Source organism: Narcine bancroftii, chromosome 3 (assembly GCF_036971445.1).
Source record: "Narcine bancroftii isolate sNarBan1 chromosome 3, sNarBan1.hap1, whole genome shotgun sequence".
Classification (NCBI taxonomy): Eukaryota; Metazoa; Chordata; class Chondrichthyes; order Torpediniformes; family Narcinidae; genus Narcine; species Narcine bancroftii.
Genome location: NC_091471.1, coordinates 301,851,356 through 301,877,305, shown reverse-complemented (window position 1 = coordinate 301,877,305; position 25,950 = coordinate 301,851,356). Strand labels below are relative to the sequence as shown.

At 41.1% G+C, this 25,950-nt stretch overlaps 1 protein-coding gene and 1 long non-coding RNA gene across 4 annotated transcripts in view; one reads left to right on the top strand and one right to left on the bottom strand.

The window, feature by feature from the left end:
- Positions 1–18,025: 18,025 nt before the first annotated feature.
- LOC138758999 (uncharacterized) lies at positions 18,026–24,667 on the bottom strand. 2 transcript variants are annotated; one of them, XR_011354579.1, is made up of 3 exons: positions 24,396–24,541; positions 23,241–23,351; positions 18,026–18,379 (listed from the first exon to the last, which is right to left on the bottom strand). It is a non-coding gene; the product is annotated as an uncharacterized lncRNA (long non-coding RNA). The 2 variants fall into 2 exon arrangements; XR_011354578.1 differs by lacking the exon at positions 18,026–18,379 and having other exon boundaries at positions 22,090–23,351; positions 24,396–24,667.
- Positions 24,668–24,740: 73 nt separating this feature from the next.
- The window catches only part of rexo1 (REX1, RNA exonuclease 1 homolog), a 90,547-nt gene continuing 89,337 nt past the window's right edge, over positions 24,741–25,950 (top strand). For both annotated transcript variants that reach the window (XM_069928730.1, XM_069928731.1), the window contains exon 1: positions 24,741–24,940. In XM_069928730.1, coding sequence (XP_069784831.1) covers positions 24,778–24,940 — 163 coding nt within the window. In that variant the 5' untranslated portion in view covers positions 24,741–24,777. The remainder of the gene's footprint in view (positions 24,941–25,950) is intronic.

Sequence of the window (25,950 nt, the reverse complement as noted above, 5' to 3'; positions counted from 1 at the left end):
ACTGCACGAAAACCAACAAGGTCGGGTCAGATACAGCAATGAGCTCTCTGAACCCTTCTCCATTAACAATGGCGTGAAGCAAGGCTGTGTTCTCGCACCAACCCTCTTTTCAATCTTCTTCAGCATGATGCTGAACCAAGCCATGAAAGACCCCAACAATGAAGACACTGTTTACATCCAGTACCGCACGGATGGCAGTCTCTTCAATCTGAGGCGCCTGCACGCTCACACCAAGACACAAGAGAAACTTGTCCGGGAACTACTCTTTGCAGACGATGCCGCTTTAGTTGCCCATTCAGAGCCAGCTCTTCAGCGCTTGACGTCCTGCTTTGCGGAAACTGCCAAAATGTTTGGCCTGGAAGTCAGCCTGATGAAAACTGAGGTCCTCCATCAGCCAGCTCCCCACCATGACTACCAGCCCCCCCACATCTCCATCGGGCACACAAAACTCAAAACGGTCAACCAGTTTACCTATCTCGGCTGCACCATTTCATCAGATGCAAGGATCGACAATGAGATAGACAACAGACTCGCCAAGGCAAATAGCGCCTTTGGAAGACTACACAAAAGAGTCTGGAAAAACAACCAACTGAAAAACCTCACAAAGATAAGCGTATACAGAGCCGTTGTCATACCCACACTCCTGTTCGGCTCCGAATCATGGGTCCTCTACCGGCATCACCTACGGCTCCTAGAACGCTTCCACCAGCGTTGTCTCCGCTCCATCCTCAACATCCATTGGAGCACTTTCATCCCTAACGTCGAAGTACTCGAGATGGCAGAGGTCGACAGCATCGAGTCCACGCTGCTGAAGATCCAGCTGCGCTGGGTGGGTCACGTCTCCAGAATGGAGGACCATCGCCTTCCCAAGATCGTGTTATATGGCGAGCTCTCCACTAGCCACCGTGACAGAGGTGCAGCAAAGAAGAGGTACAAGGACTGCCTAAAGAAATCTCTTGGTGCCTGCCACATTGACCACCGCCAGTGGGCAGATCTCGCCTCAAACCGTGCATCTTGGCGCCTCACAGTTTGGCGGGCAGCAACCTCCTTTGAAGAAGACCGCAGAGCCCACCTCACTGACAAAAGGCAAAGGAGGAAAAACCCAACACCCAACCCCAACCAACCAATTTTCCCCTGCAGCCGCTGCAACCGTGTCTGCCTGTCCCGCATCGGACTTGTCAGCCACAAACGAGCCTGCAGCTGACGTGGACTTTTACCCCCTCCATAAATCTTCGTCCGCGAAGCCAAGCCAAAGAAATATTCACACAATAATTTTGGTGCATTAATTGGCCAAGCAGGATGTGAAAGGCTGGAATTGTAGCCTCAATTCTAATGAAAATTAGAAAGCGAAGACAACAGAGTTACAGAGTCTAGACAGGCCTGTGGCAGTTGCAGACTGATATGGTGTTACTTCACAGAGTAATGTGGTACAGAGAAAGACCATTTAGCCCAACAAGATTAGGCCAGAATTTATGCTCAAGATTCTTCACACTTTTCAGATAATTTTTTCTGCATTTGGTGTTTTCTAGTTTTCTCAGTCAGTTACCGTTGAATACGTTCTACATTGTTTACAAACTAGTATTGACATGAATTATGACATTTAGAAAGACAGTAAAATTGAAGGCCATTTGCCTCCACATCATCAAATGCTTCCAGATTTTGTGCACAGATGATACACCATTATACATTGATCTAAAAATCCTGCCTCATTAAAACAAGGCAGTTTGTAACCACATTTTCTTAATGGGGAAAATTATCAACATCCTAGTAGGAATAAAAACATTACTCATAATTTTTTCATTTTGCATCTCAGTATATTTCATACAACAGATGAAACTTATTTTCAAAGTGGTTGAAATAACCTAAATATTGTAATTAATTTGGAGTTAATTAATTCTTCTGAATAAACTTCTGGACAATGTCATTATATTATTATTTCTGCAGGCAATCTCCCTTAAAGATATTCAGCAACTTTTTCCCCCAGAATTTGGGTGACATATTAATAATTCATCTCGTAAGTGACTCTTAGGAGCAAACAGACATTTAACAAACACACACACAAAAAGCTGACAGAGGGATAGGAGCTGAATTCGGGAGCTAAACCAATCAAAGGCCTGGAGGGCAGGTGCATTCATTGATGGCCCAACATGATAGCCATCAACCCTCACCCACCTACAGCTGGTGCCCAACTGTTCTTCATCTTTACCCCCAGTGAACCTTTATCTTCCCCTAATGCATTGACCTTTTTCTTTCCACTCACATGCCACTTTAAGTAATCCCTATGCAATTAGTGCTCTGTGATTGGTAAGGGATGGCTTAAGGTGGGATGTGAGTAGGAAGGGAAGGTTGAGAATCACTGCTCTAGACCCAATTGTTACTGAAATATTTTGCTTGAGAAAAATTGTCATTGGCCCATTTCCTTTGGAGTTATGAAACCGTGCACATAACGAGTCAATTAGGTATGATTAAAACAGTGGTTTTTCAAACTTTTTCTTTCCACCCACATACCACCTCAAGCCATCCCTTACTAATCACAGAGCACTAATGGCATAGGGATGGCTTTAAGCAGCATGCAAGTGGAAAGAAAACGGTTGAGAACCACTGCCCTAATGGATCACACCAAGGATTAAATGCCAATACCCCACCGCCATCCTCTTGTCCCAGACCAGCATCAGGCTCCTTTGATCACTGTTAAACTTCCATTTAATATTTTTAAAAACCTTCTCCAAGGTGAATAAAGTTTATTAGAATTTATATTCAGTAATAGCATCACAACATGTGGTTCATTAGTTTGAATTTGCCTCTGTGATATTTTGAGCTCTTGTAATCCCTTTGCCTGTTGTAATTTCCAATGGGAAAAATGGAATGTTGTCAAATAGTGTGGTTCAGCAATGAAGATTCTAATTAGTGTTTTTATACTCAGCTGTTGAACGCATTTAAGATGTTTTTTTTCATAAAATTAATGAAGATTTTCAGATTATGTTTAACCCAAAGGACTGCAGTCCCCAGACAAAGCTTAATTGTTCAGAACATTTGATGTGGCAAATCCTCACCTAGTAAGATACTTTAAATATGAAGGTTCCGATAAATGTTGGTTGTATTTTGTAAATAGAATACATAAAAGCAGAACTTATACTCACTAAGAAGTACAACAGTGGAAAAAAAGCACAGGAGAGATGGTGGAGGAGATGCAAACTAGAACAATCTTGTTCAGCTTGTTTAAAGAAAATGGCAATGGACTAATTGGAAGTCAATGCCAGTAATGAAATACAAAAGACATGGATCCAGACACAAGCAATGATCTCACATTAGCAATCAGATTCAATGAATAGCTCATCCTACGAACTGCACCACTAGCCTCAGAAGCAGTTCATTTCACTAACAGTCCCTAACAATCAGATAACAAATCCTTCACCTCCTCCTCGTATATTTATCTCTACTAAAAATTAAACAATGTCTGATTTGTATACATTTTCTAGTGTTCAACTACAACACACACATAAGTCAAACAATAGTAGGTCTCTCAATGAGGCACTTCATCTCCCAATGTAACAAAGAAAGACAGTAAATTAGCTGCTGTTTTTCATGCATTATAACGGTGACGATGCATCAAAAGATGTAATGTGCTTTGAGGTATCCTGTAAGGATATAATTTCTTTTTTGGTTATCCACTGTTTTGATTATTCACGTCAATTAATGTTGTTTGGGCTACACACCAAGAATGCTGATGTTCCACTTTAATAAACCAACCAAGGTCAAATGAACTATTGGGTACTTGAGAAGAAAAACATGAAAATCTGCAAACATCATGGTTGTTTGATGGAGAAACTCAGCAGGTCAAACAATGTCCTTTATATAGCAAAGGTAAAAATACATAACTAACAATTCAGGCTTGAGCTCTTTATCAAGGTATGGAAAATGTCGGTAGCCGTTTGAATAAAAGAGTGGGGGAAGGCGTGGTCGCGAAGGCAGGAGGAAATAGGTGGAGCAGGGAGGGAGGGAGGGAGGGGATACCAGCAAGTAAAGGGAGAAGGGATGGCTGAGTGAATAGAGAGGGAAAAAGGGGAAGAGAGCTAGAAGTGGGGGGGGGGAAGAGAAGAGGAGAGAAGGATGGCAGAAACCAGAAAAGTTGATGTTAATGCCATCTGGCTGGAGAGTGCCCAGAAAGAAAATCAGGTTTTGTTCCTCCAATTTACAGGTGGCCTTGGTGGGATAGTACAAAAAGCCATGGACAGACATGAGAGAATGGGAGCGTGACACCGAATTGAAATGGTTGGCTACTGGGTGATCCCTGTCATTGGTGCGGACAGAGCGAAGATGCTCATTGAAGCGATCTCCCAGACTGCACCCAGCCTCTCCGACATAGAGAAGGCCGCAAAGGGAGAACCAGATTATCCAGTAAATTAATCTTGCAGATACACAAGTGAAGTTTTACTTCACTTGAAAGGTCTGTTTGGGGCCCTGGACAGTTGTCAAGGAGGAGATGTGGGTGCAAGTGTGGGTGCAACTGAGGTCACAGGGGAAGATGCTGGGGGTGAGTTGGAGGAATTGGTAGGAAGAGATGAATACATGAGGGAGTTACAGAGGAAGCGGTCCCAATGGAATACAGAGAGGGGAGGAGAGGGGAAGATGTGCCTAGTAGTGGGATCATGTTGTAATTTTGGAAATTCTGAAGGATAATGTGTTGTTCTTGCAATGGAGGGAGTGCAGAGGCGATTCACCAGGCTGATACCTGGAATGGCAGGAATGACTTATGAGGAAAGATTGCGCAAATTGGGGTTGTACTCGCTGGAGTTTAGAAGATTGAGAGGGGATCTCCTAGAGACGTATAAAATTCTGGCAGGACTGGACAGAATGGATGCAGATGGGATGTTTCCAATGATGGGAAAATCCAGAACCCGGGGCCATGGTTTGAGGATAATAGGCAAACCATTTAGGACCGAGATGAGGAGGAATTTCTTGACCTAGAGGGTGGTGAATCTGTGGAATTCATTGCCGCAGAGGGCAGTAGAGGCAGGTTCATTAAATCTATTTAAGAGGGAATTAGATCGATTTCTTCAGTATAAGGGTATTAAAGGTTACGGAGAGAAGGCGGGGACAGGGTACTGAACTTTAAGATCAGCCATGATCTCGTTGAATGGCAGAGCAGGCTCAAAGGGTCGAATGACCTACTCCTGCTCCTATCTTCTATGTTTCTATGGATGCAGCGCCTGCTGGGGTGGTAGGTGATGATAAGGGGGATTCTATGTTTGTTGCATCTGGGGGCAGATGAGTAGGAAATGAGGGTGAGGGCACGTTTGTGAAAGAAGGAAGATATTTTGGAAGATCTGGTCTGGAAGACTTCATCTTGGGAACAGATGCGATGCAGACGGAGAATAGGAGAGAAGAGAATAGAATCCTTGCAGGCTACAGGGTGTGAAGAAGTGCATTCAAGGTAGTTCTGGGAGTTAGTAGGTTTGTAATCTATGTTGGTGGAAAGCTTGTCTCCTAAGATGGAGGCAGAGAGATCCAGAAAGGGGTGTTGTCAGAGATGGTCCAGGTGAGTTTAAGAACTTGTCCTCACTCTAAACAACTCCTTTAATTCATCTCATTTCCTCCAAATCAAAGGAGTAGCCATAGGTATCTACATGGGTCCCAGCTATGCCTGCCTGTTTGTGGCCTTTGTGGAGCAATCCATGCTGCAAGCCTACACAGGCAAGACCCTCAACTCTTCCTCCATTATATTGATGTCTACATTGGGGCTGGCTCATGCACCGTGATGAGCTTGTCAACTTTGTTCACTTTGCAGCCAACTTCCATCCTGACCTCAAACTCACCTGGTCCATCTCTGACAACACTCTCCCCTTACTGGATCTATCTGTCTGCATCTTGGGAGGCAAGCTTTACACTGACATATATTACAAACACTCTTGCCTTTGCGATCATGCCTCCTTTCCTACTCTTTGCAAGAGCCTGCAAACATTTTTTCAAACCTTGATAAAGGGCTCAAGCCCGAAACATGAGTTACATATTTTTACCCTTGCTACATAAAGGACACTGTTTGACCTGCCGAGTTTCTTCAGCATTATGTTTTTACTATGTGGTACTTGCAGTGGCTTCTGTACAAATGGGGATGTGGCTGGGGAGTTCTCAGTTTTTCTGAATACTTGTCTGCTCTTCTGCAACATTTTAGCAGAAGCTAAGCCAACTGTAAGCTTGTATGAATTCTGCTGTGACCTTTGGAAAGTTCCCCAAATGATTCATTTGAAGTCATTTTAATTTTAATGCAATTTGGCTCTTCTGAGAATTGAAGATTTCAAACGTCATTCGCATACAGCCCTGGCTGAGCCTACAGGTTCATGTACTGAAGATATTTCGACCTGCTCCACTTGGTAACAATAAATCAAGATTTGAAAACATTTCAAGGAGAGTGCCTTGAACATAAATGAACAAGTGGAATGGAATCTGTTTGTCTTACATTTAATCATGAAGCCTACCACAACTGGAACAGGTGCACTGGGTTTTAACTCCATGTTGTCTAAAGTTTCTCAAAGGACAATATTATGATGCAAATAAACATTGAAAATGCTGAAAACAATTCAGGATGCATTTGCAGAAAGAGAAAAAGTCAATATTTCACACTTGCGCCCACACCTCCTCTCTCACCACGGTCCATGGCTCCAAACAGGCTTTCCATGTTAAGCCATATAATTCACCTGTACATCCATAGGACTTATTTACTGCATCTGGTGCAGCCTTGGTGGCATTCTCTACATTGGAGAGACCAGTTGCAGGCTGAGAGATCGCTTCGCTTAGCACTTCCTCTCTGTCCGCAACTACAGCAACCTCCTAGTGGCCAACCACTTCAATTCTGGGTCACATTCCCGCACTCACATGACTGTCCATGGCCTTATGAACTGTTCCACCCTGACCACCTGCAGATTGGAGGAACAACACCTTATTTTCCATCTGGGCACTCTCCAGCCAGATGGCATGAACATTAACTTCACTGCTTTCCATTAAATCTGCTTGCCTTTTCTTCCCCTTTCCCATTTCCTGCCTTTCCAGTTCTTTCACCTACACAGCCCTGCCTTTCCACCCTCCCCTCCCCCTGTTCAGCTGTCCCATCCATCCCTTCTCCACCTATCATCTCCTGCCCTGCCACCCACTTTCACCTCCCACTCTTTTATTCTGATGTTCACCAGCATTTTCTCATACTTTGATGAAAGGCTCAAGCTTGAAACGTCAGTTGTGTATCTATGCCCACGTAAAGGACATTGATTGACCTGCTGAGTCTCTCCACCATTGTATGGTTTTACTTCAACTACAGTGTCCACAAAATTCTGTGTTTTACCTCAATTTTTCAGAGTTTCATTGTACACACCCATCACAGACATTGAGGGTCTCTTCATCCTTTGAGCTGCCACTGACCGTCTTCTGCAAATGGATGCCTTCGGTATTCTCTGCATTAAATTGCATCTGTCACTTGCATGCTCACTTCACTGTTTCCCTAATTATCTCAATATTAAAAATTGAGCTTCTATTTGGGAAATCTAAATTATCCTTAGAGTTCAATCACAATACTTCCAGCATGTTCCTAGTCATCCACAATTCAAGCTCCTCACATTCAGCCCAACTGTGCTTCCTTCACATGAACTTTCCGTTCGGCTACACTTTCTTATTCTTTAAAGCTGAATTTTTACAGCCAATATCTCAAATGAACAAGTTTCAAAATCCATGATTGTTTTGCCCATTTCATTCCTTTGATTAATACAATTAATTATTTTGACAAACTAGATGTCAAATACTGGGTATCTTTGATAATTTCAATCAGTAGTAAAATAAACACAGAACATATTCAAATCACTCAGTAGGCCAGGCAGCAAAAAGTTAGGATTTCAGATTAAATAATCCATGTTAGAACTGGCTGACTAGAAAACTTTAATTTCAAGGCAATGAAAGGATAGGACAAAGGAAATATTTCTGACATGATGAGGCCAGGTTTGGAGAAGTGATTCTGCTATTTATGGAGCTCTCTCATTGATAGATTAATAATGCAGAAAAGGGAAATAAAGGGCCATGCAAAAGCTGCAAAATCAACTCATAGCTGTTGCCGAATCATGAAACTAAAATGGAAATACCCAGAAGATCAGGCTATATTATTACAAGCCAAGAGGACCCCAAAACCCAGCAGCAATAGATATTCACCAAGAACTTTTGTTACTTAAGCAAAAATTGCTTTTAATTATCATTAAACATGAAAATAGAATCACACTTTAACTTATCACTATGGATTTAACTAACCTAACTTAACCCCCTTCTAATTCTAAGCACATATATGTGTAATATGTGTGTAAGTTCAGAAAAGTTATTTGATTCACAGTCCAATCTTACTTCTCATTCCTTCAAGTTCACTGGTTGCAGGCTATTCCTATACTGTGCACAGAATTTAACATTTATAAAGTTCACTAGGCTTTGGTGCTTGAAAGGTAAATGGTTACCACTCAGGAAGGTTCTTGTCAGTTTTCAGAGAGAGATTTATTGTACGCTGGACACCCACAACTGATTCCTTTTTAAACAACCACTTCAGTGTCTTGCCAATGAAACTTACCCCCTCAGGGTTCTCCAGATGATAAACTTTTTCTTTCAGGCCACCACAGAGTTCCTTTTTGTTTCTCTTATTTCAAGTGAAACATTAGGCAGCCAGTCCTCTCCTCTTGTATGAACCACAAGGCCTTTGACCAGGCTGAACCAAGCACTCACAACCTGTCTTCCAAATGGGGTTTTCCACAAGCTTGCCAGCTTGTCCTGTTTCAGTCCCAGCTGCTTCTGCCTGTAAAACTGAAGAGTGTGTGTGTGTTTGTATTTCTCTCAGAAAAACCTGTTTGACTCTTTCTGCTTGCAAAACCACAAGACCCTCCTAGAACAGCAAGTTCCACTCCAGACAATCTGCGGTTCCAACAAATTCTTTCATCTGTTGCCTTTTTGTAAACAACAAGGCATTAGTGAAGACAATTGGGCACTTTCCAAAGCTTCTGCAAAGGCTCTGGGGCTGATATGTCCAGCATTAGCAGTGCTCCAATATTTTAAATAAGATCTATTTTAAAGTGTTTGTATGTGACCTACACTAACAAACCAACCCCAATTTATCTCCCCAAAACATATCTATATACTATCACAGTATCGATAAAGTATGACAATATTACTGATTTAAAAAAACACAGAAATGATGGAGAGGTTCAGCAAGTCTCTCAATGTCCATAGGCTGCAATGATATATGTGACATTTTGGGCCTGAACCCTCTTCAAGGCATGAGCATAAATCAGGGAGGTACCAAAATAAAAAGACACCTGACTGCTTTCTGCTCACACCTTGATGAAGGGCTCAGGCCCAAAATGTCACTTATATATCATTGAAGCCTTATGGACATTGAGAAACCTGCCAAGTGTCACCAACATTTTCGTGTTTTTACTACAATCACAGCATGTGACATGTCTGAATATTACAGATGGATACCTTTCGAGCTGAAATCCCCAGCTCTGACACAAACAGGAAGACAAGTTATCTGAAATAGTTGAATATAAAAATCCGGAAGTTCAACATTACTAGAGGAAGATAAGTGTGAAAGTTCTTCAAACTTGGTTAAAGCTTCATTCGAATATTGATTAGAGTGGGAATGGGATTAGAGTGGGAATGGGATGGAGAAGTGAAATAAGTATTGACTAATTTGACCTTTGAAATTATACATTTGTTCTTGACCCCATCTTACTGCAGGCCAAGTCAAGTTATGTCATCTGATTGTACAAGTATAACATGATGAAACAGTGTCTTCCAGTCCTTGGCGCAAAACACGCAGACACACAACCAAACATAACACACATACAGACAAACAATACATATGCAGGACAAGTATTTTAAATATAAATAAATAAATAGTTTTGCATATATAGCCCCTTTCACACTTGCAAGTGATCCCAGGAATTAACGGGTCAATCAGCCGTTGAAGTGTCTAGCGTGAAAGCAAAATTAGTTCAACGCTGGCCTCAGATGTCGTCATCTCACGCTGGGGATTGACAGCCTCGACCCTAGTACAATCCCTGGTGTCTGCAGTGTGAAATAGGCAATTGCATTCTGGGATTGAAATGATCCAAGTTTTTGCATGAGTGCAGGAACGTGAAGGAAGATTAAAATGAAGGTATAAACTTTACTGTGGGAAAGTTTCAGTGGGGAGGGAGAAAGGGAGAGAGAGAGAGAGAATAAATAACAATTTTTAAACAGCTTTGAAAAAGCTATGGCAGACCTGACTTCCCAGAATGCCATGTGTCAGAGAAACTCCTCCATGAGTGCTCTGTGTATGCAGCCGTACATACAACCCTTTCTCTGCTGCATGGAATTCTGAGAGGGCAGGTCCGCCAAGACTTTTTCCCACAATATTTATAAATTGTATGTAGCAAAGCTACCAACTTTCCCAGCTGTATAAACTGTATGCGATAATGCTATCAACTTTCCCACTCTATATAAATTGTGCGCCATAGCGCTAAAAACATCTCCCCCATTTAAAAATTGTCTGCTATTGGTATTTATTGCTAGCACTTTCCCATGGTCCCTTATAAAAGGTTTATATAGGTCAGTACAACAACAACAGGGGCTGAAGGGCTCATACTGTGCTGCATGTTATAATTAGACATGATTAATTTTGTTCAAATACAAGATCATAATACATTGATCAGGATTTAGGGCAGGTCCACCATCGCTCGATGCGTCATGATGTCACCGGTAGAAGGCAGAACAATCCTAAGCCAGAGATGGCTGCTTCCAAGTGTGAAAGCGTTCAGTGTCCCAGTTAGGAGTGGTCAAGTATGAAAACCCAAACCCCCATTCCTATCCCAGTTCACTAAACAGCCAATTTTGTAAAAGGGGCTTATGAGAGGTGATGAAACACTTTGCCTTTTACCTCCTCCCTTCCCATCGTCGAGACACCCAAAGTGATATTTGAGATGAAAAAGCAATTTATTCGCACTTACATAGAATAGTATAGCACTGGGACTGCACTGACTGTGATGCCTAACTTAAACTAAAATTTTGCTGCTTGCAGCTGATACATATCCTTCAATTCCCTGCATATTCATTCCAATCTTCTTCCAATCTAGCATACTCCTCTGGTTGTTCACAATGTGGTCTCCCCTACATTGGAGAAACCAAATAAATATTGGGAAATTGGCTTGCAAGAGATTTGAAAATCCTGTACCCAAGATCTGAGTTCGGCAATGGCCACAAGGGGTTTCAGTCACTGGGGAAGCAGAGGACTGGTGCAGGTGACCACCCTTTATTTGAGAAGGAGAAGTAGAGGAGATGTCCCTACGGGACAGGGACCACCACAGTGGACCAGTGAGGGGCTCTGAGGCTGAAGAATACACAGACGGCTGGCAGTTGGTAACTCAAGGTGAGGAACCCATGCAAGCTGCAGGCATCTGTTGTCAAGAGACTTGCACCAGGTTGTGGACTGCTGGAGGATGGCTGAAGGGGCACCATGTATTGGAACCAAGATGCAAGAGGGTGCCAAGGAGGCTGAGGGATTCCTGATCATGTCAGAGGTTTGGATCTGGAGTTCGGGTTGCTGCAGCTTTACACAATTCTTTGTCTCCTTTCTAGCTCTGGTGAAGGGTCTCCAACGTTCCTCTTTCCTCAGATGCAGCCTTAACTTGCTGAGTATTTCCACATTTTCTGCTTCTGTTTGCTAGTAATCTGATTACGACCTGCTTAGCTGATTGAAAACATTCAGCATATCTAGCCAAGATGAAATAAAAACAGAAAATGCTGCTGTGGAAAAGAGAAACAGGATTGGCCATTAAGTTCCAATACCAGATTGGGAAAGAGGAAAAGGTTATTTTTCAGAAGTAGAGAAAGATATGTAGAACAGATTTCAGATTTATTGTCAGTGCACGTACATGATATCACATATGACCCTGAGATTATTTTCCCTGCAGGTGAGGCATAATGACCATTTATTGGTAACAGGGGTTCTGCAGCCTGCAGAAAGTTGCTATGGGTTGCCACCACCATCTTGTTACAATTTTTTAAACGAGTTAGTGATAATTAGAAGCACATGATGTTAAAAGCACATCTCCAGCAGTTTCTTTTTCCATTTTTAACTCATGTGAAGAAATTATAGCTGGGTCAATAACCTGATTGTTTTAGTGTTATTCTTAATAAAGCACAATTTTTGATATTAACCTTAATAATAAATATTGATTTAAAATTCAACTGTAAAGAACAATAGAACCATGGAAGATTACAACATAAGCAGCTCTTTCAGACCGTCTCGTCGGTGCCAAACTATTTTTCTGCTTAGTCCCACTGACCTGCACCCAGTCAATAGCCCTCCATACCCTTCCCATCCATATACCTGTCCAAATTCTTCTTAAATGTTAAAATTGAGCCATCATTCACCACTTCAGCTGGGACCTTGATCCACACTCCCAGCACTCTCTGTGTGAAGATGTTCTCTCTCAAACTTTTCCTCTTTCACCCTTAACCTATGTTTTCTGGTCTTACTCTTAGTGGAAAAAAGCCTACCTCCATTTACTCCGCCTATATACCCCTCATAATTTTAAATACCTCTATCAAATCTCCCCTCATTCTTCTACACTCCAAGAAATAAATTCCTATCTTGTTTAACCTTTCGATGTAACCCAGTTCTTGAAGTCTGGGCTTCTCTGTACTCTTTCCATCTTATTGATATCCTTCCAGTAGTTAGGTGACCAAAACTGCACACCAAACTCCAAATTTTCCCTCACTATTTTCTTGTACAACTTTACTCAATACTATGATTTATGAAGGCCAATATACCAAAAGCTCTCAAAGGTTGACCTATTTAATGAGAAAGAATCTGAGATATACCCATTAGTCAATACTCTTGCCTTGGGATTGTTATACAAGGCCTTAATTCCAGTTAATAAATTGTTCTGGTACTTTAAATTTCTGTCATACTTTAAACAAGAAACTCCATTCAAGCCTATCAAAGGCCTTTTCAGCATCTAATGCTACTACAATTGTTTGTTTTTTCCTTGTTTGTGCCATATGAATCAAGTTAATAAATTTACACACATTATCAGCTGATCCATTTTTTATAAATCCGATCTGGCCTGATTTCACTAATTTTGGTAAATAGTTTGCTAGTCTATTTCCTAATAATCTCGCAATAAGTTTGCAATCTGTATTTAACAAAGGTATTGGTCCATATGGTAATAAAGGATATTTCCCTTTTTTTTAAAAAGTATTACTGAAATTATAGCCATTTTACAAGATTCAGGTAAGTCTTGAGTTTCTTCCACTTGTTTTAATACTTCTAAAAAGGATGGAATTAATAATTGTTTGAAAGCTTTATAGAACTCTGTTGGAAATCCATCTTCACCTGGTACTTTATTATTTGGTAAAGACATTAGTATATCATAAATTTCTATAATCGTCAATGACTTTGACAGTTTGCACTGTTCCTCCAAATCTAATTGAGGTAGGTCAATGTGGGACAAAAAAAAATCTACTTCAGAACTTTCTCCTAAAAACTCGGATTGATATAGTTGTTTATAAAAATTTAAAAAATTATCATTAATTTCTTGTGGTTTGTATGAAATCTGATCGTTTCCCTTCTTTTTTCCTATAATAGTTCTTATTGCTTATTCTGTTTTTAATTGCCAATTTAGAATTTTGTGTTTTGTCAAAATATCTTTGTTTAGTCCTCATAATATCTTTTTCTACTCTATGTTTATAATGTATTACATTTCAATTCTTTTCTATCAATTGTCTTTTCTTGTCTATGTCATCTCGTTTTATTAAATTTTTCTCTCAAATTAATATATCTTTTTCTAATTGTTCTGTTTCTTGACAATATTCTTTTAAAAATTTGGTTGTATAACTAACTATTTGTCCTCATATGAAAGCTTTCATCGCATCCCACAATATAAATTTATTCATTACAGAATTAGAATTAATATCAAAATGTTTTAATTTGATGTTCTCTAAAACCTCAAAAATCTTTTCTTTTTAACAGCACGGAATTAAATCTCCATCTATATCTTTTAAGATGAATATCTTCTAGAGCAGGGGTGTCAAACTCAAATTCACGGAGGGCCAAAATTAAAAACTTGGACTAAGTTGAGGGCCGAACTAAATATTTATTGAAAATTTTCAACAACATCTGCATGTTTTCTCTTCTTTCAACATATGTAATGTTAAACTTTTTCTTATTAAAATAAATGTTTAATAATAGTTTTGGATTAACTCTTTCCAGAAGCATTAACAAATGAGAAATAAAATATTCAATAAATAATATTTCTCTATAGAGGATTTGTCAAATGTTGCTAGTGTGCTGTCGAATAGTAAAATCTGAGGGCTATTGAGAATGTGGGAGAATAACATGATTCCTGAAACAATCAAATGGGTGACTGATTGTGGGCATGAACTCTAGCAGGGTTATTTGCCATGCCCTTTTTCCATTGGTACAGATATCCTTTGATTTACACACTTTTCAAGTTTTATGCCTAATGAGCTTGTATCCAGGTGCAGGACCATTTTTAACCAGGAATATATTTATCACTGTGACATGAAACTATTGGAAGATCGTTTTATCCTGAGATTAAAGTTCATAATCCTTACTCAGGCCTGTGTGTAGGAGGGCGGGGTTTGCGGGCGATCGGGTTGGACAACGACAGTGCGGGGGCATCGGCTCTCGCTGCAGGGCGGCATCTTGGCGGATCAGCGGTCCCGTCACCTTGAGTCGTGGGTCGGCCTGCGGCAGGGAGGGGGAGTGGGCAACGGTCCTGGCGAGGTCAGGCCTGAGGCCTCCGGTTCTGGGCACTGGGAAGTGGCTTTGGCTTCCCCTGACACCGGCCAGGCCCCAAAACCAGAGTCCACGGTGAGACCCTGCAACGTAAACAGAGGAGGTGGGGGCGATTAGTGGGCTGACACCAATGCATTCTGGGATTTGTTGTATTACTGTGCATGCGCTATACTGGCGCGGCGGCCAGCGGGCCACCTCTAATACATTTTTGAAATGATCTTGCGGGCCAAATACAATTATATCGCGGGCCAAATAGTTTGACATGTGTGCCCTATGCCATCAGAACTCTGTAATTAGTAAGGGATTGCTTAAGGTGGGATGTTAGTGGGAAGGAAAGGGTGAAAATCACTGCTCTAGACCCAATTGTTACTGAAATATTTTGCTTGAGAAAAATTGTCATTGGCCCATTTCCTTTAGCGTTCTGAAACCATGCACATGACGAGTCAATGAGGGATGATTAAAGCAGTGGTCTTCAAACTTTTTCTTCCCATCCACAGACCACCTTAAGCAATCCCTTACTAATCACAGAGCACCAATGGCACAGGGCCGCGAGTGGAAAGAAAAAGGTTGAGAACTGTTGTATTGTGGTAACTCCACATCTGATTAGGTTAATTGTTAGGCAAGTGGTCAGAGAAGGACCCCCCCCCCCCCACCCCAAGAAAGGCTTAAATCACAGGAACAAAATAAGCTTCCGTCTCACTGCTTCCAATCTTACACACAGTCCTGATGTGGAATGTGGGGTCGCAGCTCCATGTTCACCTGAGTTCAGGTGCTGTCTGTGTGGAGTTTGTACGCTCTCCCCTTGTCTTGGACCAACAGGTCGGTCGCCTGACGAAGGCACCCGAACGCCGGTGTCCAGGGCGGTGGAGGAATTGGCTGAGAAGAGCGCGTTGCTCCCACCCCCCTCCCATGGTTGGAGAGGGATTAAACTGCGATCTCACGGCACCGGGCTCGTCTCCAACAAAAGGAGCGGGAGGCAGGGTCCGCTGCGCACGGAGCATGGGGGAAGGCATTGCCAACGATACGTTTGGTGTGGCGTCGCCGCTGAAGCGCAGACCCAGCAAGGATGGTCCCCAACTCCAGCCGCGTCTGTGTGTCCGGGAGCCGGGCGGGCTGAGTGCGGTGCTCCGATCCCCGGTATTTGAGACTCTGAGATCCCTCCACACCTCCAGCGTCTTCATTTTCACCTTCAGTGTGCATGCCCTATACTGGCGCGGCGGCCAGCGGGCCAACTCTAATATATATTTAATATGATCTTGCGGGCTAAATATAATTATATCGCGGGCCAGAGTTTGACATGTGTGTTCTAGAGCAATTGTTAGTAATATGGATGAATGATCTGATAGTAATCTTGCTTTATATTCAGTAACCTGAACTCTTCCTTGTATTTGAGCATATCTATCCTGGAGTAGGTTTTATGCCTATTAGAATAATATGAATATTTTTTTCCTTTGGGTGTTTCTTTCCCCATATGTCTATTAATTTCATATCTTGCATTAGACTTAATGCAAGTTTAGCTGTTTTATTTTTTATGGTATTTCTTCCAGTTTTATCTAATAAAAGATCAAAACTAAAATTAAAATCTTCACCTAACAAAATATGCCCTTGAATGTTCAATAAAGATAAAGAAATAAATAATTTTTTTTAGAAAGAAAAAAAAAAATCACAAATTTCTTATCATCCTCATTAGGGGCCTATATATTAAATAGTATCCAAGATTCCACATAAATTTGACAGTTTATCATAAGGTATCTACCCACCTGATCTGTAGTTTACTTTTTGTATTTTAATAGGTCAATTTTTGTTGATTAAGATAGCAACTCCTCTAGCTTTTGAATTATATGATGCCAATATATAACCTACCCAATCACTTTTCAGTTGAAGATGTTATGCCTGTCAAATGCTATATGTATTTTTTTCTTTTTTTAAAAATTACTGTTAATATTTTTTCCCTTTTGGTCTTATTCTGCATTCCATTAATGTTAATAGTTATAACTTTTTTTTTTTTTACAAAACTTTATTTATTCGTTCAAAGTACAGATAATAAGTAACATATTTAACAATAATCCATAAACATGAATGTTATATTTTATATATATATGAAAGAAAGAAAAAAAAGACCCCCCCCTTCAGCCAACCCTCCTAAGGAGAGCCAAAGAAAAAAAATTAAGAAAAAATTAAGTATACATATTAAAATCTAATCAACGTAAATCAAAATGTAAATATTCTGAATATAGCAACCACTTATTAATAAAAAACTATAGTTATCATGTGAAACATGTAATTTTTTCCATTATTAAACAATATTTCATCTCATTATGCCATCTATTAATATCAATCATGTTCGCATCTTTCCACGTACTAGCAATACATTTTTTCGCTACTGATAAAGCTAGATATACAAAAGCAAGTTGAAATTTATCTAATCCCAAAGCATTCAAAGGTTGCAAACTACCAAATAAAAATACTATCAGATCTAAAGGTATTTTAATCTTATACAGGTATTCTAGAAACAATTGAATTTTCTTCCAAAAAGATATATATATATATATATATATACACAATATTTTTATATATATTTTATATATATGACCAAACCGCATAAAAAAAAGTTCCAACAGAGTTACCACATCTAAAACACAAACCTGATTCATGAAAACCACTTTTTAAATTTTTCAGGTGTTAAGTATAATTGATGTAAAAAATAATTAATAATTGCATAGCGTGCATTTATCAATCTACTTACACTATCATAACAAATATCTAACCAGTCATCCTCGGAAAAAATAAAACCGATATCCACTTCCCATTTATCTTTGGATTTATCCCAACCCTTTTTATCCATACCATCCTGTAATATTTGATACATAAATTAAATATAGCCCTTCTCTGGTCTTCTCTCTCTCTTTGGCTTGGCTTCGCGGACGAAGATTTATGGAGGGGGTAAAAAGTCCACGTCAGCTGCAGGCTCGTTTGTGGCTGACAAGTCCGATGCGGGACAGGCAGACACGATTGCAGCGGTTGCAAGGGAAAATTGGTTGGTTGGGGTTGGGTGTTGGGTTTTTCCTCCTTTGCCTTTTGTTCGTGAGGTGGGCTCTGCGGTCTTCTTCAAAGGAGGTTGCTGCCCGCCAAACTGTGAGGCGCCAAGATGCACGGTTTGAGGCGTTATCAGCCCACTGGCGGTGGTCAATGTGGCAGGCACCAAGAGATTTCTTTAGGCAGTCCTTGTACCTTTTCTTTGGTGCACCTCTGTCACGGTGGCCAGTGGAGAGCTCGCCATATAACAGGATCTTGGGAAGGCGATGGTCCTCCATTCTGGAGACGTGACCCATCCAGCGCAGCTGGATCTTCAGCAGCGTGGACTCGATGCTGTCGACCTCTGCCATCTCGAGTACTTCGACGTTAGGGGTGTAAGCGCTCCAATGGATGTTGAGGATGGAGCGGAGACAACACTGGTGGAAGCGTTCTAGGAGCCGTAGGCGGTGCCGGTAGATGACCCATGATTCGGAGCCGAACAGGAGTGTGGGTATGACAACGGCTCTGTATACGCTTCTCTGGTACCTTCATAAGAAAGGTCTCAAATTTAGTCATTGCAGGTAAAAGCATAGCTACCAAACACATGTTTTACCAAAGATCGAATTCTTATCAATACATAACTGTCCCTCATCTGGTCAAAAGATAAAAATTTACCTTTAAAACAATCTCCCAAATTTTCCACACCTTTAAATCTCCAATATAATAAACTTCAATTATTTATTGAAAAAGGAACAAGTTGATTATTATACAACGGAGTCAAAGCCAATAATTCACCCCTAGAACCTATCATTTTCTTTGTCCATAACTTCATTAAATTTTTTAATATAGGCACATTATATTGCTGCAACAAATTTACATTCCATCTAAACAAAAATTGATGTATTTCAAATTCAGTAGTTATAAATTTCAATGTACTCATTTTATTAATCTCAATTTCTTTATGCACCATTATTTTAAATCCTCCAATTCTATTCTTCTAAAAAATACTTATTTGAAGTTTATAATTTTTGACTATACCCATGACATGAATAGCATAAAAATAGTAAGAATTACAAGGATTAAAATAAAGAAAAATAAATCCCCCCCTAATTGAGTTGCCTTTACGGAGTTGTCAGACAACCACAGCTCCCTTAACCTCTTGGGTTGCAGTTTAAACCACAATTGTCACCTGATCTTCCTTCCCTAGCAAAAACCCCTCAGAAAATTTATAAACATATTTTCCAAAAAATTAAAACCTTAATATCAAATCTTTAACATTTATAATAATAAGTACAGTCTAAGATTTCTTTGAATCAAAACAAATTTATGTGTATTAACTTCAGATGTCCTTTTGTTGTATTAATTCCACTTTTCCTTGTTGATTTTCTGGCAAATGTTCAGCTTTTTCTGGTTGGACAAAAAATTTGTTTTGTCTGCCAGGAATAAATACTTTCAAAGTGGCTTGATAAAGTTGTAGCCCTTCTTCCATAATATATTTTTTGTTGAATTCTTTACATTTCTTTAATTGTTCAAAACTTATGTCAGGATAAAAAAATTTTTACTTCAATTGTATTTTCTTTCCTTGGCTTGTCTAGCAGCCAGTTCTAATATTTTTTTCTCTTACTGGATAGCATAGCAATTTCACTAAAATAGATCGTGGTTTTTGATTTATTTGAGGTTTTGGTGTCAATTTCAATACTGTCTTGAAATTCTTAGCTCACAAGAATTAAAAATTCTTTGATGTCTGTACCCTCATTGCCCTCGTTCAAACTTACTATTTTTATATCGTTGCGTTTACTAAAATTTTCTAAAGTGACAATTTTCTGAGCCAGTATTTCTAGTGTCTCAGTAACAACTTTATTCTTAATGTTTTTTTTTCCTTTCAAAACAGCTTTATCTACTTCCACACCTATTACTCTTTCTTCCACTTCTTCAGATTGTTTTTTCATGTCCATCATTACATTCTCCACATGTTGTATTTTAACATTTGTTTCTAATACACAACTTCTATTAACTTTAATTTGGGACATCAACGTTTCCATTAAAATTTTTAATTGCTTATCAAAGTATTGTATATCCACTATTTGAGTTTGAAGTTTATCTTTCTTCTTAATTTTTTTTGCTTCTTCTAATATTTCTGGATCCAGTTCTTCATGATATAGACTGTTCCAGCAATTGTTTCCAAATGGACTTCCATTATATTTGAAACAGCCTGTTGCCAATGTCTTCCTTCTTCAGTGGCCTGTTTGAAATGAGATCCGCGCATGCGTGGCTCTTCGCGCTAATGCAGTTAACATTTCCTTTCGTGACTCCTTAAGCCACCGTTGAAGCCCAGACTGCACAGCTCTGCCTTGAAGTTGTTCGACGCACAGCGGGTTACCTTATTTGGAACAACTCCTGAATCCACTGTGCACCAAGGCCTTCTTCCTTATCTTCTGTCGTTTTCAATGCTTCTTCTCGATTAACCGTGAGGGTTTTTCTTTTATCGGTGCCATCTTCAAATTTTTCTCCAACTGTTTAACTTTCCATCTTTAATTGTTTTATATTAAGGTTTTACTTATTTACCACTTTTTTGACTTGTCTCCAGAGAAAAATGGTTATACCGGACCACATACTGATGCCGCTTTCAGGAAATTATGTATCTGTATTCCCAGATTACTCTGTTCTACCACACTCCTCGGTGCCCTACCATTTATTGTGTATGTCCTTTCTTGGTTTGTCTTTCTAAAATGCAACACCTAACATTTGTCTGCATTAAATTCCTCTGCTATTATTCAGCCCATTTTTCCAGCTGGTCCAGATCCCTTTGCAAGCCTTCTTCGCTGCCCACATCTCCAATCTTAGTGTCATCAGCAGATCTGCTGATCCAATTTACCACATTATCATTGAGACCATTGATATAAATGACAAATAATAGTCCCAGCACTGAATTCCTGAGGCACACCCCAAGTCACAGGGCTCCAGTCTGAGAAGCAATCATCCACCACTACTCTCCTACCATAGAGCCAATGTCGAATCCTCACTCATCATCCACGCTCCAACCTGCGATTCCGTGCAAACATATATGAATCAGAAGGCTAACTCACATATTTTTCCCTCTCCTGAGTCACCTTAACTAGAATTATACAATTATACAAGTTCCGCATGGATGACTGAACTGAGAATTTTCCTGGTGTGTAGATCAAAGCAATGAACATCAGCTACAACATTTGCAATGTTGATCATGCTTCATCTCCAACATCGAAGTACTCGAGATGGCAGAGGCCGACAGCTGCTGAAGATCAAACTGTGCTGGGTTGGTCACGTCTCCAGAATGGAGGACCATCGCCTTCCCAAGATCGTGTTATATGGCGAGCTCTCCACTGGCCACCCAGACAGAGGAGCACCAAAGAAGAGGTACAAGGACTGCCTAAAGAAAGCTCTTGGTGCCTCCCACATTGACCATCGCCAGTGGGCTGATATCGCCTCAAACCGTGCATCTTGGCGCTTCACAGTTCGGCGGGCAGCAACCTCCTTTGAAGAAGACCGCAGAGCCCATCTCACTGACAAAAGACAAAGGAGGAAAAACGCAACACCCAATCCCAACCAACCAATTTTCCCCTGCAACCGTGTCTGCCTGTCCTGCATCAGACTTGTCAGCCACAAACGAGCCTGCAGCTGATGCGGACATTACCCCTCCATAAATTTTCATCCGCGAAGCCAAGCCAAAGAAGGAAAAAAAATTAAGTAGCAGTGCTTGTTCATATGCATTTATATTGTTTAATGTTGCACTTTAAAAACAGAGTGAAACCATGATTAATTTTTAAATAAATTAACAGAATTATGAAACAGGAAGGTATAATAGTTTAATTAACCTGGTAAATTGTGTAGATAGATTTTCTGTTTGTGGTGGTAAGAGAATTTAACAACTGAAAAATGTACTGGTGAGATGTTGGAAGCTATGTTTAGGTAACTGGACCAGCATCCAGAAGTTTGGACTGTTCACCCAGAGACATTAATGTAATCTGACCACAGCACCTGGAATGAAAAGCTTGTTTCAGTAAATTAACAATGAAACCACTAAATTGTTACCAAAGCCCAAATCATTCACTAATGACCTCCAGGAAAGGAAATTGGTCTAAGCGATTGCAGAACCTGACAAAATGTCTGAGATGGCTGAAATTCAGGGTCAACTGGAGACAGAAAATGAATGCTAGCTTTGCCAGCAACATTTACATCCCAATAATAATTTTTAAAAAACAGACATTCTAATTCACTTTGCTCAAATTGACAATAATTTTTATTCTTTTGGTGATAAATTATGCAAACTGACAAATGGAACATGAAACTCAACAAATCAGAATCAAGTTATGTGGTTAACTACATTCATCTAATGTTTTATTAATACCAGATTTCAGATTTATTGTCAGAGTATGGAGTCCATGTATGTGGGAGCTGCCATCTTGAACTTCTGCAGAATGAAAATTTACGAATAAAAATTGCACTTATTGCATAAGAAATCAGCACCGATTTTCTCTATTGTTCCAACTCAAGTTTCTTAACAACTTCCAAAAATATTTTCTTGGAGGCACCCAATCCTGAAATGGAGACTCACTGGGACCTATTTTGCTGTAGTGTGCAGGCAATGTTGTATTACCAAATTTCCTGAGGAAAAGAAGCGACTTTACCATGCAAAATAAGACGGCTTATTTCCAAGTAGGTTCCTCCTGACATCATAAGGCACAACCAGTGCTTCAGATTTATTGTCAAAGAGTACATACATGAAATCACATAAAACTCTGAGATTTATTTTTCCTGTGAGGGCGGCAGAATTGACACTAATTAGTAGTGCAAAAAATAAACTGTTACAGCGTAAAGGTAAGTTATGTAGGACTAGATGTTAATATCCCTTAAAGCACTCCTGAGTCTTGCTGCCTAGACTATGCTGGGTAGCCGAGTGAGTGGTGGCATCTTCTGGGTTATCAAATGAGCGGCCTCCTTCCTCAGTGTTTCGCTGATAGACCCACGATACCTCCGGAGGGTTCAGCAGTGAATCCCAGCGTCCCGGGCTCACACCCTAGTTGCCATTCACTCACTTGGGAGCCCAGATGGAATCCTTTCTCCTCATCTGGAGCCACTGACTACCCTTTTCAGCAGCTCTGGAGAGATCTTTGACTGTCAGTGTATCTTTCTTTGCACTCCCAACTCCTGGAGTAGCATGATGTCGACGTAGCTACAAATCCTCTGCAGCCTACTTCAATTAAGTAAACATGCAAACAAATAAAAGAACTATAAACAGATAACAAATATAAATGTAAACAAACTGATTGTGCAATACAGAGAGAACAAAGAAAATCAAAAAGTAGCTTGAATTAAGTCATTGCTCATCCTTCTTCGCTAAAGAGAGAAAAGTCCTATCTCAGTTAACCTTGCCTCAGAAGACATTTTCCAATCCAGGCAACATCTTGGTAAATCTCCTTTGTACACTCCATTCTCCTGAACACATCCTCCTTTTTCTGTTCAGAAACCTATACATTCCCTTAAATACAAGTAAAAACATAATGTTAGAGGAACTCAGCTGGTGTATTTTATATAACAAAGATACGTATTTTTATGAAGTAAAACATAAAAATCTGCAGACACTGCGGTTGAAGAAAAAAAACACAATGCTGGAGACACTCAGCAGGTTCTTTATACAGCAATGATAAAGATACATAACTAACCTTATGGGCCTGAGCCCTTCATCAATGTATGGAAAAATGCCAGCAGGCATTTGAACAAAATAGCAGGGAAGGTCGGGGGGGGGGGGGGTCATGGAGCATGGTCCTAAAGGCAGGAGGTAATAAGCAAATAAGCAGGGGAAGGAAGGATGGCTTGGTGAAGAGAGAGAGAAGGGGGTGGAGAGAGAAGGGGGTGGAGAGAGAAGGGGGTGGAGAGAGAAGGGGGTGGAGAGAGAAGGGGGTGGAGAGAGAAGGGGGTGGAGAGAGAAGGGGGTGGAGAGAGAAGGGGGTGGAGAGAGAAGGGGGTGGAGAGAGAAGGGGGTGGAGAGAGAAGGGGGTGGAGAGAGAAGGGGAAAGGGAAAAGAGGGGAGAATGGAGGGTAAGTTAGAAGAAACCAGAGAAGTAGCAGGGAAGGGTGGGGTGGGGTGGGGGGGTCAAGGAGCATGGTAATAAGCAGATAAGCAGGGGGAAGGAAGGATGGCTTGGTGAATAGAGAGAGAAGGGGGTGGAGAGTTAAGGGGAAAGGGAAGCGAGGGGAGAATGGAGGGTAGGTTAGAAGAAACCAGAGAAGTAGATGTTAATGCCATCCAGCTGGAGAGGGCCAGAGGGAGATTTCAATGTCAAGTTGTACCCCTTATTTATCGTTCACAGCAGGACCTCGGTGCATATTTATAGAGACACAAGTTAGAACATGAAAACAAAACACGGTCCACTCTCCACTTCCGTTCTGGCAATTGAGGAGCCGGGTGGTCTTGGTGGGCAGACCTGATCTTTTGAGCAGCCGAGTTAATGCATGCAACCTTCTGTGGTAGAAAATTCCCCCGTCATCACAAAAAGTTTCACGGAGTTCGCCATCTACTTACACGCGGGGCCATTCCGATGTTGGCAGGCTACCTCGCGGTGGAGTGAGCGAGACGGCAAGGGCTCGAGCGGCCAACTCGGCGGCTTCCTTGCCCTTCCCCGGCGCCGCCGGGTCACGTGACGGGCGCTCGCCGCCTGACGTCGTCGGCGGCGGCGGGGGTCAAGGACTCCCGTTAAAGAGGCAAGATGGCGGCCGACGCTGGGGAGCAGCGATCGAGGCGGGAGGGTTGGGTGCCCGGCTGTCGTTGAAGGAGCCTTGCACCATTCTTTTGAGCGGACCCTCCATTCCCGTTGCAGTTCGCTCTCTGAGAGGTGGTGGGTGGGTGGGTGGGTGGGTGGGAGGGAAAGGATTATTATGCCTTGTTGCCGAGGCCCGAGGGCAGAATGCTGCGTTCCACTGAGTTTTTCCGCAGCATCGAGTGCCCCTTCTACGGCGCCGGCGGCGGTGGGAGCGGCTGTAGCCGGCCCTACTGTCACTTCAGGCACCGCAACCAGAAGGCGAGGGAGAAAGCGCCCGGGGACGAACTGCCTCGAACAGCCGACCGAGGTGAGCCGGCGTAGGGAGGGGGAGAGGAGCAAGCCCTCATGGGGCAAAGGCTTCCAGACAGCCCAGCTTGGTCGTGTTGCTCATGGGTGGTGTGTTGCTTGGGGCGGCATTTGTGTACGTCCAAATATTGAATCACTTTCAACGGAAGGAGAGTGGGAGGTCCTTGCCCCTTTCTGCATGTTTCACTCTTTCGGATTACATGAGTTTCTCTGAACCACTAAAGACCGGAATTGCATTTATAAAGTGAGGGGGGGGGAACTAAAGCATTATGTATTTGGTACGTGCCCAGCCTTTTGCTTTATGTAATTGATAGTGGTAGGTAAAACATAAACTTATTTCTCTGAAAAGTAACTTCAAATCTGTCGGTACGCAGTGAAAGTTTTGGTTTATCAGTTTGGAGAGATCTAACCAGCTGTCAGTGTGCTCAGTTTTATGTTTCAAGTGAGGAGAGACTGTGGCTTTGCACCAGTGATCTGCAACTTTCTCAATTCTAAAGTCTGGATACTTGATTGGCCATAAAGTCAATTCACAAAGAATACAGGAAGAAATGACCTTTGGCATACCACGGTCAACTTGATGTATAATTTGAGTTTATCATGGCTATCAAGGGTCTTTTTTTTTACCTGTGGAGCAATCATGACTCTTGAATAGGACAAAGCCGTAGAAATTGAAGGCCTACTCCCACTTGGTCACAGAATTTAAAAAAGAACCACAGTTTTCTCAGGATTTTCCTGAATGATCTTGCTTCAAATACTTCAATTTTCAAAAATGTGACCTTCGATTTGTCTGTCAAGCCAGGACATTGGTCATAATTCTGCATCAAGAAATGGGTTAGGTTTTATTGTTACTTTCAAATATGCAGGGCATCAAAATTCATTCTTGCTACAGGTATTCAAGATACAGCAACAATAGTGAAAATTGCCACAGTATTCTGCATAAAGAAATGGGTTAGGTTTTATTGTTACTTTCAAATATGCAGGGCATCAAAATTCATTCTTGCTACAGGTACT